Raw genomic sequence first — 18,632 nt, 5'->3', positions numbered from 1 at the left:
GTAAAAATGGTTCTTTTAGAACTATACCAACTTTATTATTTTATGCGTATTACAATTTTTTCAACAAAAGGGCACATTATCTCTTTTCATATTATTAACAGTGAGGCATATACGGTGTCGCGGGTTTGGGTTTCTCTATTATTAAAAGTACTAATTATAACGTTGGTGAAGCGTTTACACGACTACGCATAAGAGAGGTGTGGACGATGGTACGGCGGAAAGTCGTTCGCATTATACTTACGTTTAAGAATGTAAAGATGTGACGGCTTCAACTTGACGTTGCGGGATTGTAATAATTCATATAGGTAATATTATTATGCATGTCATATCATATTGTGTATGTAGGGTGGACCGCCTTGTTGTGTCCAACAGTAGCACGTAAGAATAAAGATGTCGATGTGTTATATATTATGTAACAAACTTATGACCGCGCGATGTTTTCTCAACTCGATTAAAATAATAACGTGGTAGGTTGTACAATACATTATACATATTAAATGCACACTGCTGTGCAAGAAATAATAATTATTGTATAATAATAAAATTTTAAAAAAAATTGTCTTCTGACAGCTTACATCGACTATACCTACATCAATGTTTCGATTTTTTTAATAAAAATAAAATGCGTAAAGCTCGGGTTTCCTACAACTGGGGCTTAACCCTACATATTTATATATATTAATTAAATAAATATTAACTTCAAGAAATCAACATATTATTCAATCATTATTTATAAGTTATAACATAGTTGATAAAATGTGTTTCATAAATCTTAAAAATATATCTATTTTTGGATAATATATTGCATGTTTATCTTTTTTCATTTTATAAGTGCCTATTTTGTTATGATTTAATTTACAAAACATATATTACATACGTACATTTTGAAAATTATTTAAAACCATCAGCAATTTTTGTATTTAAATTAGTAAGTATGTTACATAATATTATTATATTGTGTTGATCATAAACATGAATAATATTCCTTATTCGGGTTTTTATTATTATTTTTTAAATATTTTTTGTATGTTTTTGGTTTCTCTACACGTGTTTGTGTTTTGAGTTAGTATACTATATCTCTATTTGGTTTTCACTGCTGATAATAATAATTGTTTAAGTGTTCTGGATAAAAAATTAACTATGTATAGATGTAAGAAACGGGCAATGATAAAAAAAAATCGGTTGTTTTTATGTAATTTCCTTGTTTCATGTTTGTACATAATATTATAACATATTATGTCAACTATATAATAAAATGTAATAAAACTATTCGGTTAATTTTTTTCTCACTTCTCGTATATTTTTTAAGCTATTAATTCAATTCGGATATAGATTAAAAATTAAAACTTAGATTTAGAAGTTCAATGACTCCTTAGATATTCAACATGTATTGAGCTCAGCATTAGTCATTATGTGCATCGTTGTACATAACAATATGGCACAAATAATATTACCTAACTGCATATATTTTTACTTTTGCTATACAAATAAAAATTTAAAGATGTCATCTATTCATTTTTATTAATTTTAAGAAAAATTAAATTTTACAGTTGCAATTAGTTGATTCAACAAGAAAAATGAATTTAAATGATTTTTGAAATGAAATTTATCATATAAATTAACTATTAAAAAAAATATAGCAAACTATTTGCCTCATACACGACAGTCGTTTGTAAAGCTAGTATAATTATATTTTATGTATTATTTTAACTTAAATAATATCCGGAATCTGTTATTTTGGTTTTTACTATGTATTTTGATTTATTAATTTTTGTATAGGTATGCGAAGAACAAAGGTGTGAAGATCAAGTGTTTCCATTATCTGTAAATTTCCTGGACAGATTTTTATGCGCCTGTGACATATCTAAAACGCACTTGCAGCTCACTGGTGCTGTGTGTCTGTTATTAGCATCAAAAGTGCGACAATGTACAGCACTTTCCATCGAACTTTTGTGCTATTACACAGAGAACAGTGTCACTCCAGAAGAGATGAGGGTAAGTTTTAAGAAAAATTATTAATATTATTAATTCTTGTAGCTCCTACATATGTAGACATAGATGCATTGTATATTAGTATTGTGGTTTAGTCTTCGAAGGAAGTCGTCTCGGTTGGCTGTCTTTTCCACAATATCCTGCGATCATTATCTCAGGGGACAAAAAAAATTTAATTGCAGCTGCTTGAATATCATGATATCATATGAAAAACCACATTGCAATTAAGGCCTAATACTTCGTTTCCTTGAAATCCCTAGCTTTTATTGTTATCATCTCCGTCTTATTGTCGTATGTTCCGGTTTTGTCGTCCGGCTTATAATAATAAAATCAGTCACGGAACTTGTCTTCGACACACGATATTAAGTTTTTTGGTTCTACATTACAGAAATTCTACTAAATAAGACACTTAATAACGAATTGTCAATGTTATGATAGTGAATGTTTTGGTGTAATTATTTATTTCCTGGCTGAGCTGATGTGTTTCCAATTTGGTAATTATGTATACAATGTACTTGCGGTGTGTATATAGAACATGTCTATAAGTCCTTAATAAGATAATAATATGTTTGGGACAATTTAATTGTACATCAGATATATTATTTTGTATTGTAACACAAAATGTACCAAAAATATGTTTTATTTTATTCAATGATTGGAGTCATTTATGTGAACTTTTCAAACTTATGGTCGATCAACAACGAAAAGAGTACGCTTGATTTAAAGCCCGATAAATGTAGTGGTTTTTATCCTAAAAAATACTAGGTGCTGCATGATTCATTGGATTAGGAGTTTTGACTACGACTATACTGGTCTAATATTATTTAATTAAATAATTATTCTATTGCGTTTACATAAAATTTTAAAGTACTTTTTGCATTTACTTTTATATTGAATATTAAGTATATATTTATATTAATGTAAAATGCATTGTATAAATGCATTGATAATTTTATATCTTATAATAATGATTCTTTTTTTTATTCAAATTTGACTACACTGCAATTGATATTATATACTTCAATTAAAATTGTATTGGTTTCAAGTTTAATTATGTTTGACATTTTCATGGTGTATTATAACAACTTTGGATAGTATAGTTAACTGAACCATTTTTCATTTGTCCATTATTTTTATTGCGTTTGTTTGTTCAGCAAAGGTCCGGTCCTTTTTCTCAACGATATCGTGAGAATAATGCCATTTTCGTCGCCATTTAATGCTACATATTAATGTATCGGAAACACGTTTGTGGCTACAGGGACAGCTTACTCTTATGTATATTGTGTATTAAACGTACTATACGACGGGCGTGTCAAATATTTTTTGATATTATTATATGTCCCACAATGGAAACATTTATAACACGTACATGTTTGAAATGTTGCCGGCTGTCCGGTTTCTAGGTATATATAAGCAGGGCAGTGAACTAAATTTTTTTTGTTTCTTACCCCCGGACTACACATGGTCAAATGTCCTGCACAAGGTTCTCTGCGTGCTTATACAAACATATGCGTACTTCCTCATAATAGTGTACATATGAATCGGGGCGAATTTAACGCGCACTTGTATACCTTTCACAAAATATAAATAGATATTTTACATTGGTAGGCAATAAGTATAAAAAGAAGAGACCGGTCAACGGATTAACCCGGTATAGCCGTATTGGTATATACCCATATTACGGTTTTTTTGTGTTGACCTGCGTTGCACAATGTTATTGTGATAAGGAAAAACCTGTAGATCGTGTTTGCCACGCAAGCGAACAGTCTGTATATCCGGCGCATTTGCGCCACACGTCTTTGTACTTTCCCAGCAACGAAAACTTTTTTTTTAAATCTCATATTGTGCGTTAATTTCCAGTTTTCTATTTGATATATATATATAATACATATACGTATAATAATGATTTAACAATGTACCTATGACACATTATAAGTTGTATATATTTTATTATACCGTCTAGTATCTATGATAATTTTATTTTATCGAACCGAATTAAATTTGTGAATTTAAGTATACTAAAAAAAAAATATTGTATATTTATAGTATGAACAAAAGCGCAGAATGTGAAATTTTTTGTTGTTGATCATAAATTACCATTTTAATTTGTTCGTTAATACTAAACCTTTTCAATTTTAATACATAAATTATTTTTTCGTTTTATTTAAACATAGATCACATAAATAATAAGTATTTTGACGGTTTGTATAGGTACCTATTGTATAACGGTGATGATACATTGCGTAGGTCAAATCGGTGAACCATCTCCGTGAAAAAAGTCTCATGATAATTCCCTTTAACCAATAATATTTCATATTTAATAAGACACATAGGAAGAAGTTATATTATGGACCTCGTCTAATACTCTAATGAGATTTGAATACGCAAAGGATACATTCACGACCAACCGGTACGACCGATTCGTTCCGTGTCACCGGATACCCATTGATTACGACGCGAAATCGATAAATCAACTAGATAATTCAACCCTTTTTACGCTTTATATGTATGCCCTTACTAATGGCCGTTTCCCGTATGCATTTTTTAGCAACATCACACGTATATGACTGGTTTATTCCGTTAAGTTCCTTAGAAATGCTTTTATAAACAGTTACCGTTTTAAAACTTGTTTTATTTTTTAGTCATAGATTACCTAAACGTATCTAAAGGTAAAAATACATTTTTTTATCATACTTGTTATTTAGAACTCGGATAATAAATCTTTAAATTTACAAAATAAAATAGAATCTTTTCTTCCAAAACTTATTCAAATATTTGGTAAACAAAATTATTTTTTTATTTTATCAAAAAATTAAAAATTCAAATAACAATACAGTTTATTTACGATTTATATATCTAGTATTATCTTATATTCAAATAATACTTATCATTTCAACATTTTATATAGCATAAAAATGTAAATTGGAAGTATTTTTACATCTGATGTGACAAGCTGTTTTTTATTTTTATTGTATTGTATTGACTTTGATAGGCGATAGCTATAAGATATGATTATGACTAAATATTATAAAGAATAAATGCAATACCTATTATAAATTAAAATCAGTCACAAAACATGAGTTAGCTTCTGTAGTATAACTTTGTACAAATAATTATGAAATATAAAAAGAAAGAGATAGTTAAAAATATTCTTATAACGCTATTATACCTACTTTTATATAATTTATTTATATGTTCACCTATTGATAAAAATTTTATTTATTTACTCGAATTTCTCTTAACATTTTTAAAGTTTTTCTTAGCATTTAATAAATATTACTAAATTAATGCAAGTTTAAATTTGGTTTAAAAAAAATGTTGTTTTTATTTATTTTTTTAACCATTTACATTTATTCGTAAAATATGTTTGTAATTTAAATTTTAAATCAGTACTTATTGCAACAACCCTTTTACGTCTTATAATATGTGACTTTGTGTTACCGGAAACTGATGAGTCATAACTCTACTTTAAGGAGACTTAAAATTTGTTTGAGTTTGATGACCTAGTTAATATAGGTCACTATAGTTATACTGTTATAGGCTATAGTTTCCTGTCAGAGTTTTTAGGAAAAAGAAATTCTTTTATTCGAACATATAACGGCATTGTGTGTAGATATACGGTATTCAACCCTTCCATCCTTTCTCACACACTGTACGGATATATTTCTCTTTCAATAATCTTTTTCAATCGAACCTTCTAGATGGCCTAATTACAATATACTGTATTATTAAATAATATGGTATTCTATTCGTGATATGTAAATGAACAAGACGTCGTATATATCGATTACAAAACACCCTTTGTTCGACCAAACATTTTAGTACATCAACCCACGCTATTTTTTGGGGTCATGGTTTGCTAGACATGTGTTTAAAATCATCTTTTTTTAGTAGTTTAGAAGGATGTTTATTCCCAACTTGTGGTCGCCATACAACTGTTATACCGCGTTTCCTGATGGATTCTTTTTCCCTTATGCGTCTCGTAACAGGCAATTAGTTCCACCGAAAGTATTATTATGTTTTCACTCTTTCCAAAGAAAAACTTGATATCTACTATACCACAGGGACTAGAATGATAAACAATTTATTAGGTTCACATCAAATTTTTTCCCATGTTCTTTTTATTTTTTAGTTTTTACGCTTGACAGCTCAAACACACGCAACTTATATATAGGTACCCTTGCAAAATGAAATAATTAAATTTTAATTGATATCTCATAAAAATATGATAATTATTTGTAAAATGTCAGAATAATGTAATGATATTTTTTAAATTTTCATAATTTATTATTTTACTATTTAGCAATAATTACAACTCGTCTATAGAACTAACATTAAACATTTTTTAAATATTTATGGATTATGATCAGTTGATCTTTTCGCAACGTGTCTGTTATTATATATTCTAAATAAATACTTGTATTAATACATTTCGAAAATGTTCAAAATAATAAATTTGAATCACTGTAATATAAAAGTTATTGAACAATGCAAATATGCAATTTGTGTAAATTAAAAGAAATTTGAATGTCTTCTTCGGTATGGTTATATAAGTATATTAAAAATGTATAGTTACTACTGGCTTGCCGTTATGTCTATATATATTATAATATTATATATATATATATAAATATATGTATATATAATTACTCCTTTATTCAATCTTTGAATAAATTTGTTTTTTTTTTTCAATTATGTTGTAAAATGTGTTGAAGACTAAGTCATTTAATATTAAAGCTTTTGTATTTAGGTAACTAAAATTAAAAACATAAAAGATACACAAAAGACAGGATGGAGGATTTCCAACATGCATGAAAACAATAAACAATTTTTCACGGACCTGTGGCTTTGAAAGCGATGTGTAATTGTAGACTTATTGCATGCAGGGAGGGTTAAACATTTTTCCACCCTTATTTAACCACGGTTATCAGTCACGGGGAAGCTATCGTCTTGTAAACGAGCTTGTAATTTGTCCACATTTACTGGATCATTGTTTAGTCAGTTAAGTGCATTCATGAGAATATAGCCATTATGTATATATCATATGCAAATTTTATTAATAAGAATTTGAATGTGAATTGTTTATAAAAACTAAAAAGTCATAATTTCTGAAGCTAAACTGGTTGGAGAAATAACAAACTAGTTTTTTTTAAATTAATAAAATTATATAAAAAAATAACAATTTAAATAAAGTTTAGAACCATTTAACAGTGTTCCTAACTTGCATTTTTAGGTAAAATAAACAAATTAATTAATTAATAATCTTTATTTAATTAATGTATTATTGTAATTTATGATATTATATGTAGGAATACATTGAGTTAGTAGTATAATTTAAAATTATTGTATATCGTTTTATTTTTTTTTTTTGCAGTTTATTAGTCTATTATAACAAATTAATTCTATAAATTGTTAACTTTCAAAAAAATGTTTTTTTTATTTTATTTTAATTTATCCTCTATTTTTCTTTTTGTATTATTATTGTATTTTATAGAACTGTCAACGTTTTCAATAAGATAAAAACTTTTTGTTTTTTTTTTTTTTTTTGTAAAATATAAACACAATTCTTTTAGACATTATCGTTATGATTGGAGTTTTAGTACATTTTTATGACATGTTGTGTATGAGGATCAAAATTATGATACCAGAATAAATAAATCAACTTGAAAAGTTCATAATATACAAATATAGTTAGATACTTAGAATGCACATGTCGCAAACAATTTTGTCTACTCATTTATCATAGTTGTATAGGTATAATAAACAATTTTACTGTTATACTTACCTATATTTTATTTTCTCTTTTTAGACTATTGGTAAAAATAATAATTTTAAAATAAATTATAACTCAGGATTCAATGTTATAATAACAAACAATATTAACTAGTGTTTCGTATTTTTGATAATAACTTCCAATGGACTTTTCTTTGTATTCGCTTAATTATTTCTCAGGTACTTTTCAGTGCCCAAATTTATTGGCTATGATTATTTTTTAACTTCGCATAGTTGCTTAGAACAGGTTCCGCATCCGTCGCAGACGAGATAGTTTCGAAACCATGTATGACGTGCTCGGAGGTAGCACCATCGGGAACAATACCCATTAGGTTTCAGTGGGCTGTCTGGAATTTCGCAAAGGAATAAGCAATAAAAAAAAACCAGGAGCTAGACATCTTTTATTGACCTACCTTAAAAAAAATCCGTACATAACCTGACTGCAAATGACGAAACTGACTGCGGGAGACGATAAAACCCATTTCATTATTCACATTTGCAGCGACTAGGATTAAGAAATATTCCCCTTCAAACTCATTGTGCATTACCGAAATATTAAATCATTAGTCAACTAGCTGCAACCATTATTATATATTTTTTATTATTGAACACATTTGTGTTTAAGCCATCTTCAGAATGTTATTAGTAATAATTTAAAACTGCATTAAGTGTATGTAAGGTGCTTATTGTGTATTATATTTTATATGTAGATTAAAATCATATTTCTTTTATTAATTTAGTATAAAATATAAATAAAAAAATAGTACATAGCAACAATTGTAAATCTTAGGGTTACATATTTTATAAATATTAATTCCACATTTATTTTTGCATGAGAAAAATAGCGTTAAGAACACAATAATTTATGTATATATATTAACCTTCCCCTTTGTATATAATATTACAAAGTACTTATATTATATATAAGGTCATAGTGAGTAGTTTATAAAACTACTTTAACGTGTTTGTTGATACAATGTTTTTGATTGTTTTTCTTATTGTTTTAATGATCTTTTGTATTCGCGAATAATAATCGTGAAACCAACGAGGAGACAGATTAGGGTGACAAATTTAATTTCGCAATTTCCCCTTAATTCACCCTCCTGAACCCATTGAAACGTTGACGACCGTCTAGACATTCATTATTTCATTACATTAGAAAAACTCAAATTTGTATACTGAAACTTTCAGAATAAGTATACATCGACAAGCCTGTTTTTTCGTTAAAGCTCTCCCTCCAAACAACTACTTCTATGATTAATACAAATCAAATTAAATATCGTTATACTGTATAAAAAAATATATATTCTACTTGTATAATTAATGTGTATATTTTTTATGATTTTTAGGAATGGGAATTGTTAGTTATTTCTAAATTAGAGTGGAGAATTGTAGCCGTCACTAGTTTCGATTACGTGGATCATATTATGGAACAAATTAAATGGAAAAGACGAAATGATTCGATGCTCAGAAGGCATATGTTGACACTTATCTCCTTCTGTTATATAGGTAAGTTCTGATTACTGTGTTATGATTATTTATAAACAATAGAAATAGTATGTATATAGATTTAAATTACATTTTATCGGAGATCAATGACCGAAAATTAGGTAATATTAACTAATTTAGCCCACATTTGTTGTATTAATAATTATCACATGTTAATATAAAACATAAATTAAAAAAAAAAACATTCATTATGATAAGTCGTGTTATACAATTGTTGTAACAGTTGTTCCTAAAATGCGGACTTTATAATAGATACTTCCGTGTTTTTCTTTTAATTCGGTGCACTATAGTGGTTCCTATATCACAAAAATAAAAATCGTCGTTATAATATAATAATAATAAATATTGAAGGTGTCAATGCGTTTGTCATACAGGTGGGATTTATTATTTAATTTATTTCTGCTATGACAAATTATTGTCCTTTAAAGATAGAAGTAGTTTAAATACGTAGGTACCCCTTAAATTAAACGTAACTATAATGGTCGTAGTTACTAGTTGTCGGTATATTTATAAAAAAATGCAGTATTCGTTGACGAACGTTTCGCTTTCCGCGGCTATTCACCTCGGTTGCAATGTCAACGCGTTAATTTACATGTTTTCGGGTTACATACGAACTCTAAAACATTATTTAACGATTATTCATGTGCGTGTGTCTGTCTCAGTGGCGTTAACATGAACGTCCAAGGTCGGTTTAGGGCTTTTAAATCGAAACAGGTAAAAAAAACGAAACACTATTTAGACAACCATGAGCAGAGGGTTCTTCAATATCTTTATCTATGTATGTTTGTTACCATGTACAATATGCAACAATAGTCTAATTGTTTTTATATATAAATGTAAAAAAATGTGGGTTTAATAAACTTATATAGTTATATTAAAAATTTGCGTTTCCCCGATTGTACCTAATATGTTACATGATTTAAAGTTTTTCTTTTTATATTTTATTATTTGTGACTATCGTGCAAAACCCTATACGTTAGGTATAATGTATAGTGATGGTCTGATCAACAAAATAATAATATGTTCATTTTTATGGCGTTCAATAACCTTGCAATTACATTAATTATGGTATAGAGTCCTATATCATTTAAAATATAATACTCTTCACTAGTTATTTACGTATTCAAAAGTATATAGTGTTTTAATATTTGTATGTATTCATTATTATTTTTTGTTCTTATTATCTCGGTTTCAATGACTTCAATAAAAATGAATATTAAAATCTTTCACTCATAGCTATGTAGAGAGACTTTATTTTCATATTTATATAGCTTCCAGTACTAGACTATTACAGCTTCACAATTATTTAAGATATACATATAATATGCGGATAAAATTACACAAGTATATAGAGACTTTAATAGTGGATATCTTTTGAAACTTTTGTTTTGACTCTTTTGTGTCAAAAACTTTTTATTTTTAATATCGTTACAGTAAAACTATTTGTAATTAATGACATCTTTCTATTTTGTATTGATAATGTGTGTTATATAGATATAATTAGAAACAACTTTATTTTATCGTTTTTTTCTATAAAATAAATCATAATATATACCTATATGTTGATTGTAGGTATTAAAATAAAACATGCGTTTTATAAAATTATAATTTATTAGATAAAATAGGTATACAAGGCATATGCAAGCAACCGTGTTGAATATTTCTTTGAGAACGGTCGACAAATAACTCTATAATTTATGAAAATCATATCTTATATCATATACGATGATATAAACTAGTATTTTGCCTTGTAAGTTTTATGTGTTAAAATATCAGTTTTTAATTTAATATTAAATTATTGATAACTTTGTCTACAATATCTATGTCGAAATAAAGTTTTTACACGTACATTTTGTACTTTGGGTCAGATAACATTGGCGAATTTATTTTTGCCCCTCCCCCTCCCCACACACACACACACACCCGATTAGCGGGAGAGTGCTGCGTTATTTCGCAGCTGCTCTGCACACATTGTATATTATATATATATATATAAAGCTATTGTGCGTACACAGGTACTATTCGTACAACTATTCTACTGCAGGGGCTTTCACGAACAATATAAATAGTAAAGAGCGAGAGACCTTTAAAAAAAAAGCAGATAGGTGAGGTTTCCCCCCTATTTAGCACGCGCTGTACGCTTCCCTCCATTCCCCTCCGACAGTATTTCTTGCTACCGGTGTGTTATGATTTAGTAAATAGCTCCGGGATTTACGCCCTAAAAAAGAGTGGAGGAGTGGGGAGATCACACATCTGCCTCTAGTCGAATTTCTATACACTATATTAATATTATACATGTCATTACACGAAGTCGAACAATCTAATTAAAACACCGATTCTAATATTTTACCTCGAATAATATTAATTATTTAGTATCCATCATATGATTGAAATATAATATTTATACCAACAGCAGTTTACATATTTTAGTTTAATAATTATTAAATTGGATTATGCCGTTTTCAATTATATTAAATAATATTCATTTATCCATGATATACAAATGTTAAATCAATAGTTTTATTATTACCTCTTCCTTTAAATGTGATAATAATCGGATTGTTAATGGTTTATTATTGTTATAAAAAAGATTTAATTTCAAGATAGTTTTATTTTTGTGATCATCTATTCCTGATTTACAATAACATTTCGATTTGTAACAAAATAGTCGGTTTAATTTTAATTTTTCATGCGGGTCATATTGTCTGCATGATTCACTCAAAAAGGGAAAATATTCAAGTAATAAAATTAGCAATGAAACTTAATTTATGGTAGTCATTTTGTCTTTATACTGGCTGTCACGTGTACATTTAAAGCTATTCATCTATACATGAAATATGGTAACATATTGTTAGTCTCGTGCCGTAGTTGGATTTTCCATCAAATATCAGAAATATATTAGGCGCCTTTATAGGGGTATAACTAGGGGAAAATAATAAAGGAGAAAACTGATTATTTTATAAAACAGGTACTACACTCATCATTTAAGTGAATTTAATGAACTGAAATCAGTTTAGTTGGTGATGAGTCTGTAAACTAGTTTTATTCTTTGATAATAGTGTTTCGAAAATTTATAATTTTATCAACATATTATCTTGACATCTTGCTAATAACCCTCGCAGTCACGCGTAAAGTTACAGTTACTCCAGTCAATAAGGTACTCTGGCACTCTGCTTGATTATTTATTTCACAATTAACCATTATGAGATGATATATACCTAATTATGTGTATGTGGACACTGAAACGCGTGCCCTCGATTATTATTGTATCAATTATAAAATAAACACGTAGGTATAGAGCTAATCTCTATATAGACATCTGTATATAAATAATTATACAAAATTATCATCTGGTGCTAGTGTAAGACTATATTATAAAAAAATAAATGAGTACAGGTATACAACCCACCTGTAAATTTTGTTACTTGTTAGTACGAATATAGGTTTATTAAACAGAGCCATCGCCACCGACCCCCTCCATCGTCGGAAGTGTAGGAAGTAGGTATATTATAGACGGATGTCTTTTAGCCGGTGGTTAGTGCCAAGGGTAATTTCCTTGGGCTCGGACAGACGCACGTGATAAGACACGTGCTGGTTATTGAACCTCAGGGTAAACAGCCTTGGTACAGTTATTGCGCGTTTTTTTAAGAGTGTAAGGATAGGCGTAAGTATATTATACATATACGTATATGTAATATGTATAGTATAAATGTATAACACATTGTGCACGTAAGAACTTAAAAAGAAATTTGTTGTCTATCCTACAGATGTGTTGGTGGCGATGACCTCCATTTTTCAAAGTGTACACTCAAATACTACCTACCTATTACTATTCTATAGTACTACTACTACAGTTTACTATATACTACAACTGCAATGATTACTATACATACGTTAACGGTAGCAGCTGTACGACAGCAGACGGTGTGGATCGAGGTGAATGCGGGATGTTTTAATGTCTTGTTGGTTTTTTTTTTTTTTTTTAATTCCGTCGTAATAGAGGAAGTGTTTGAAAAAAAAACAAAAGGACAAGGTGCATTTGATCGAGATGGAAAGCTTCTGTCATGATGGTTACGTTGAAATATTACTTATTCTATAGGTTTTAAAATTCAATTGTATTCAAAAACCCCTTGACTGGATACAAAACATCCCGGATAAACTTAACCCATTTTCGGAGTTCAAAAACCTTTCTCGACAGTTAGTTTTGTACAAAATATGTTATAATAACAATAACTCAAAGTATTTTTAGCATAATATAAAAATAAAAGAAATAATATTTTACATATATACTTATGCGTGATTATAATTTATAACTATATACTACGCGGGAGATAATCTTAAAAAGAACTGTATAGGTACCTACAACCAACCTATAATGAAAATGGTCCATACATAAAATGTCTATAAAATATGCTTGTATAATATATTAATGTTTACATCCTTTTAACTTAAGTTAGGAGTTAATTGTGTTGAGTTGTAATTATATTTGATAGTTAAAATATAATAATTAAGCTATACGCAAGGAGAGTATAACATTAAAATAAATTCGTTTATTTACAAATTGTTTTTTTTTTTTTTTTGAGCAACCTTTACGACATTAATCTATTATTTAAACTCTTTTTCTCCTAAAAAAAATTAATAAACTTGGATTTCCAAAAAATATATATATTTTTTTAATAATTCTGTATAATATCACATAATTATATGTTGCTTCCCTCGGTGTTATCATTTATTTCCAATTATCTGTTTTTGTGAACCGTTCGATTTGCCCCCGTTTAAATAAAATACTATTCCAGTTTTGACCAAACCAGCCGTGGTTATATTTGATTAATTTCTCCATAAATATAAAATTGAATTAGGTAAAAACTAACAAAAATTTTGAATTATCTATTACTCTCTATTTATGATTGTAGTTTAAATTTTATCGTTTAATAAATCGACGATCTGTATCGGAGTCACCACGTGTTCTACCAGGTGTATAACAGAGAGAAATTATACTAGTGTTGTGTATCTACCTACCTCCAATAGCGCTGCTGACGCTGAGGGAACAAATCCAAACATTGCAGCTGCTATCCTCCGGGCAGCTGTAACAATGCGCCTGACTTTTTCTTTTTTTTTTATTTATTTATAATATTACACATACGCACATTCATACTGATATACATAGGTATTATATTATATTATAAACATTGGAAGTACCTATGTTTCCATTATTTCATCTCGATTAAACTCATCATTATTTTTCCCAATGCTTGTAATAGGTACATTTGTCCAAAGCCGACATCAATAATGCATCATTAAATGACGATACAATAATTATTATGAACGATTCGCATGGAAAAACAGTAAATAATATTGTCCCTCAATACAAAAAAAAATGTCAATTATGCCCGATGATTTTTGTGTTTTTTTTTTCTAAAAAATAATGAGAGGTGAATATTAAAATAGGTATATTAGATACATACCTAATATACAATGTGCATTGTTTCCTCCGATTAATCGTGTGCCGTAATATTAGTACATAAATATTATATCTTAAGGTGTGTGTAGGTACGTGTGACAAAAAAAAAAGAATAAAAATAAAAATCTTGTGTGTTGGGGCAAAGAAAAGAGAAAAACGTCTTTTGAATACAATGGGTCTATTACATCTGTCTCGAGGGAGGAAATCTGTGTTAAATACCCGTGGCACGCGACCGTTGCCTTTCGGACCAGAAAAAAAAACCATTTTGTGTATTGTGTTAGTTAAAAATGCGCTTAACGACTTCGAGCACAAAAGACGAAGGGCGTTTTTAGATTATAAATAAAATAAAATAAAACTCGTGCGTTCTAGAACAGATGACGCCTACAGACAGGAAGCTTTTGACAAAGGCGCAAATGTCGTTAAAAATATAACAATTATATAATAATACTAACAAAGGTTATCTTAAACAAATTGACCATTATTAGGCGATAGCTGCTTGTACAAATTAGAAGTATGAAATACACGTCATGTGAGTATGCGGCACGAAACGAATTGTAATTAAGTATTAAACCTTATATGTTTAAAAATAATAATTATAGATTTGAAAAACAGAATATAATATAACATATTCTATAGATTACAATGAAATTTTAAAAATATAATATAATTATTTTATTTTACAAAACATTTTTTAAAATAAAATTTCATTGTTTTATTTTGGTTGTATTTCAGAAAATCATTTAAAACTTTTGAAATATATATTACTTTTTAATATTAGAAATATTAAAATAATAACCATTGTGATTTTAAAGTTAATAATAAATATCCCTTTAATTATTCTAGTTATAACTTATAACTTACATTATCATAAACTAAATGGTTTATTACTTTATGACTAAAATAAAGTATAAATTATTTTCAATGAATTTGTATTTTGTAACACTACCTATTATAGTTACAGACTCAAAATGTGTTTACTAAAAGTTATTCTGTTCAGTTATTAACTTATCATTTTTTATAGTTTGCCATAATATTTATTTTATTTAATAAAACTAATCTAAAAAAAGTTTATTTTTAAACTCATTAAAAAGTGATTTAAAATAATTATAATAATAATAAACCGTTTTAAATACTTTCAAAATAAAATATCTAGTTTTAAATTTTTAATACGATTTCAAACAGTAAAAAAAGTCTGAAGTAATAAATACAAATTTACAAAAGTTATTAAATTTTAATCCAACTAAAACATTTATTTTCTATCCCAAATTTGTACTCTGTAGACAGTGTAGACGATGATGAAACACATTGATATACTTGATATACTATTGATATACTATTGATATACAATTAATATTTATTAATAATGATTTCTTAGTCCTTAAAACTTAAACACATGGTTTTCTGATTTTCTTTGAGTTGTATATTAATTGCATTTTTTTTTTTTTTGTAGTTTTTTTATTTTTTAATTATTATTTAATAAGTATTATAGTTTCATGTCAAATATTCATTACCAAAGATTAATTGACCGTTATTATCTATAATATTCCTATATTTAGTGTGCGCCTTTTGAGGGCCTCTTTTGAGGTATGTTAATATTAATACAAAAGTGACAATAACATTATAGAATATTTTATTGAAATCGATTAGTGGCAACGACCTCGTAACGTCGTGTCTAAGTGTGTGTGTATAATTGCATATACATATGGTATATTCATGAATATTATCTATGCAATGTTTGTATTGTATAGGAAGTAATTAGGTGTTTCCTATATGCGGCGACGTCTATGTGCATCGTTTCCGCAGCGGATTGCTCTGTAGTGTCTCATAAGTATTATCATGTTATTGTATTATAATATTTTATTCGTTGTCTCTGCTGCAGTGGAGTGCGATTTACCGGCACTTAATTACATCATTCAACAGGTCACTTTGTGTATGGTATTTACCCGGTATTTATCTTCCTACTTGTTGCTTCCTTTTTTTATCGATCGTAAAAATACGCTCGTATTTATATTATGTACCTACTACCTATATACGAAGTGATAAACTTTATTGTTATTAACAAGACCCAAGTCGACAGCAACCGCATAATGTTATAACTATAAAAAAAAAAGGGTATACACATACGTATGTACCATTTATGGTGAGATTATTATATAGGGTCGTGTGATCAGCAGATTGTACAAAAAAAAAAAACACAGAAAAAATTATTACGGCCGTTTTATTGGACCTTGATGTAGCGGAAAGGCGTTACAATTATCACTCTGCACTATTTCAGCACCACTCGTTCTATAGGTACCTGACTTGTTATTAAAATATAGATATCTCTTTTAATCCTCCGAAACTTGCAAGGGTGATTTATTTATCAACCGCTCTTGTAATATAAACGTACACTGTACACAATAATATTTATAAAACGCAACATTTTTAATTGTTTTTAAGTATTTTAGCATACATTTTGAAGAAAAACTGAGTTACAATTCGATAAGGTACAATCTTAGCTATTTATACAGTCTATACCTACACCCATTACCATTTTTCAATTATTGACATCAACTATTTTAATTAAAAAAGACAAGGAAACCTACTTAGTAAGTATCTATTTGAAATATAAAATTTATATTAGAGTACCTATAATATTATAGACTCGAGACTAATAAAATATTTAATCTGTATCAAGTATCTAGAAAGATTTTAAATGTACCCAATAGATGGAAGTTTTTTTTATCATTAAGGACAAATAATACAAAATAAAAATTACTTTTTTAAATTCAATATTATGTATATTCTTATATTTTGTACGTTATTTAATTCTAATTTTATATTATGTGTAGACTAGAGAAGAACGTTATTCACTGTATACATATATATAGTTTAACAATATTGTTAATAAATGATAATTGATATAGTATATAATATATTATAATCTCGTCGGAAGTATTCATTTAACTTTACAAATAATAAAATTAAACTATTGGAATTTGTACACACGCATATATGCGTATATGTTTATGTACAAGTAGTATGTACCTATGTTATTGTCCAGTGTTGTTAAATATATGGAACATTTTTCGTCCTATGATGTTTTATAGTTTTATACTTTGCTATCATTGCTGTCGATTTTACTGTGACTGTTCAATTAATATTGGTATGAGAACTTAAAATGTTGTTCATTGAATGTAGTGTATATTTTGCTCGGGAATGATTATGTGGTCTATGCAAATATGATTGCTATTATTAATTTAAATTTGTAAAATTCATATTTTAAGTTAAAAAAATCCGAATGACGTTTATTCTTTGAAATGATAAGCGCAGCAGCTGTCCTGTTGTAAGCTTTTAGAACTGTTAGCGGTTACCTGTCCATATCCAGACTAAACCCGGAAGGGTTGATGTTTAAATACAGTTTTCTTTTGCGGGTAAACAAAAGGTCTATAAAAACCCTCGACATTATCTTTTTCACAATGTCCTGCTGTTCTCAGGGCAAATAAACTATGTAACTATATATGTAATATATATAATAGGTACTCGTTGCATATTAAATGGATATATTACAATATCAAAAAAAAAAAAAAAAGCCTCGTAGCGTTTTTTAATTGTAACGAATGGCCAATAACGGTCTTGGGGTCTTCCACGTAATTCTTCATAACCTCGACACATACGAGAGCAGGCCGCTTTGTGTTCTCTTGGATTAGCATAATATTTCCTCTCGTCCTCATATACGCACCTGACCCCTCCCCGCACGCGGTATTGTCCTGTGACGAGAACCCCTCGTCACCCTCGGCTGCAAAAGAGCTCCGGCCCGAAGAAGACAACAAAAACTTATTCTATACTCCTCGCCGTATATATATATATACCGTCCTGGACTCTACCGCATGCAAATTAAGTCCGTTACCCCCTTGTT

The 18,632-nt window shown here is 28.2% G+C and overlaps 1 protein-coding gene across 1 annotated transcript in view; it reads left to right on the top strand.

Annotated features, from left to right (window-relative positions):
• Positions 1 to 18,632, top strand: part of LOC114124236 (G1/S-specific cyclin-D2-like) — a 42,160-nt gene that overhangs the window by 2,799 nt on the left and 20,729 nt on the right. Inside the window, exons 2-3 of the mRNA XM_050208367.1 lie at positions 1,780 to 1,995; positions 9,114 to 9,273. Coding sequence (XP_050064324.1) covers positions 1,780 to 1,995; positions 9,114 to 9,273 — 376 coding nt within the window. The remainder of the gene's footprint in view (positions 1 to 1,779; positions 1,996 to 9,113; positions 9,274 to 18,632) is intronic.

Source organism: Aphis gossypii, chromosome 1 (assembly GCF_020184175.1).
Source record: "Aphis gossypii isolate Hap1 chromosome 1, ASM2018417v2, whole genome shotgun sequence".
Taxonomy (NCBI): domain Eukaryota; kingdom Metazoa; phylum Arthropoda; class Insecta; order Hemiptera; family Aphididae; genus Aphis; species Aphis gossypii.
The sequence above is the reverse complement of the archived record's forward strand: the minus strand, read 5'-3'. Positions and strand labels throughout refer to the sequence as shown.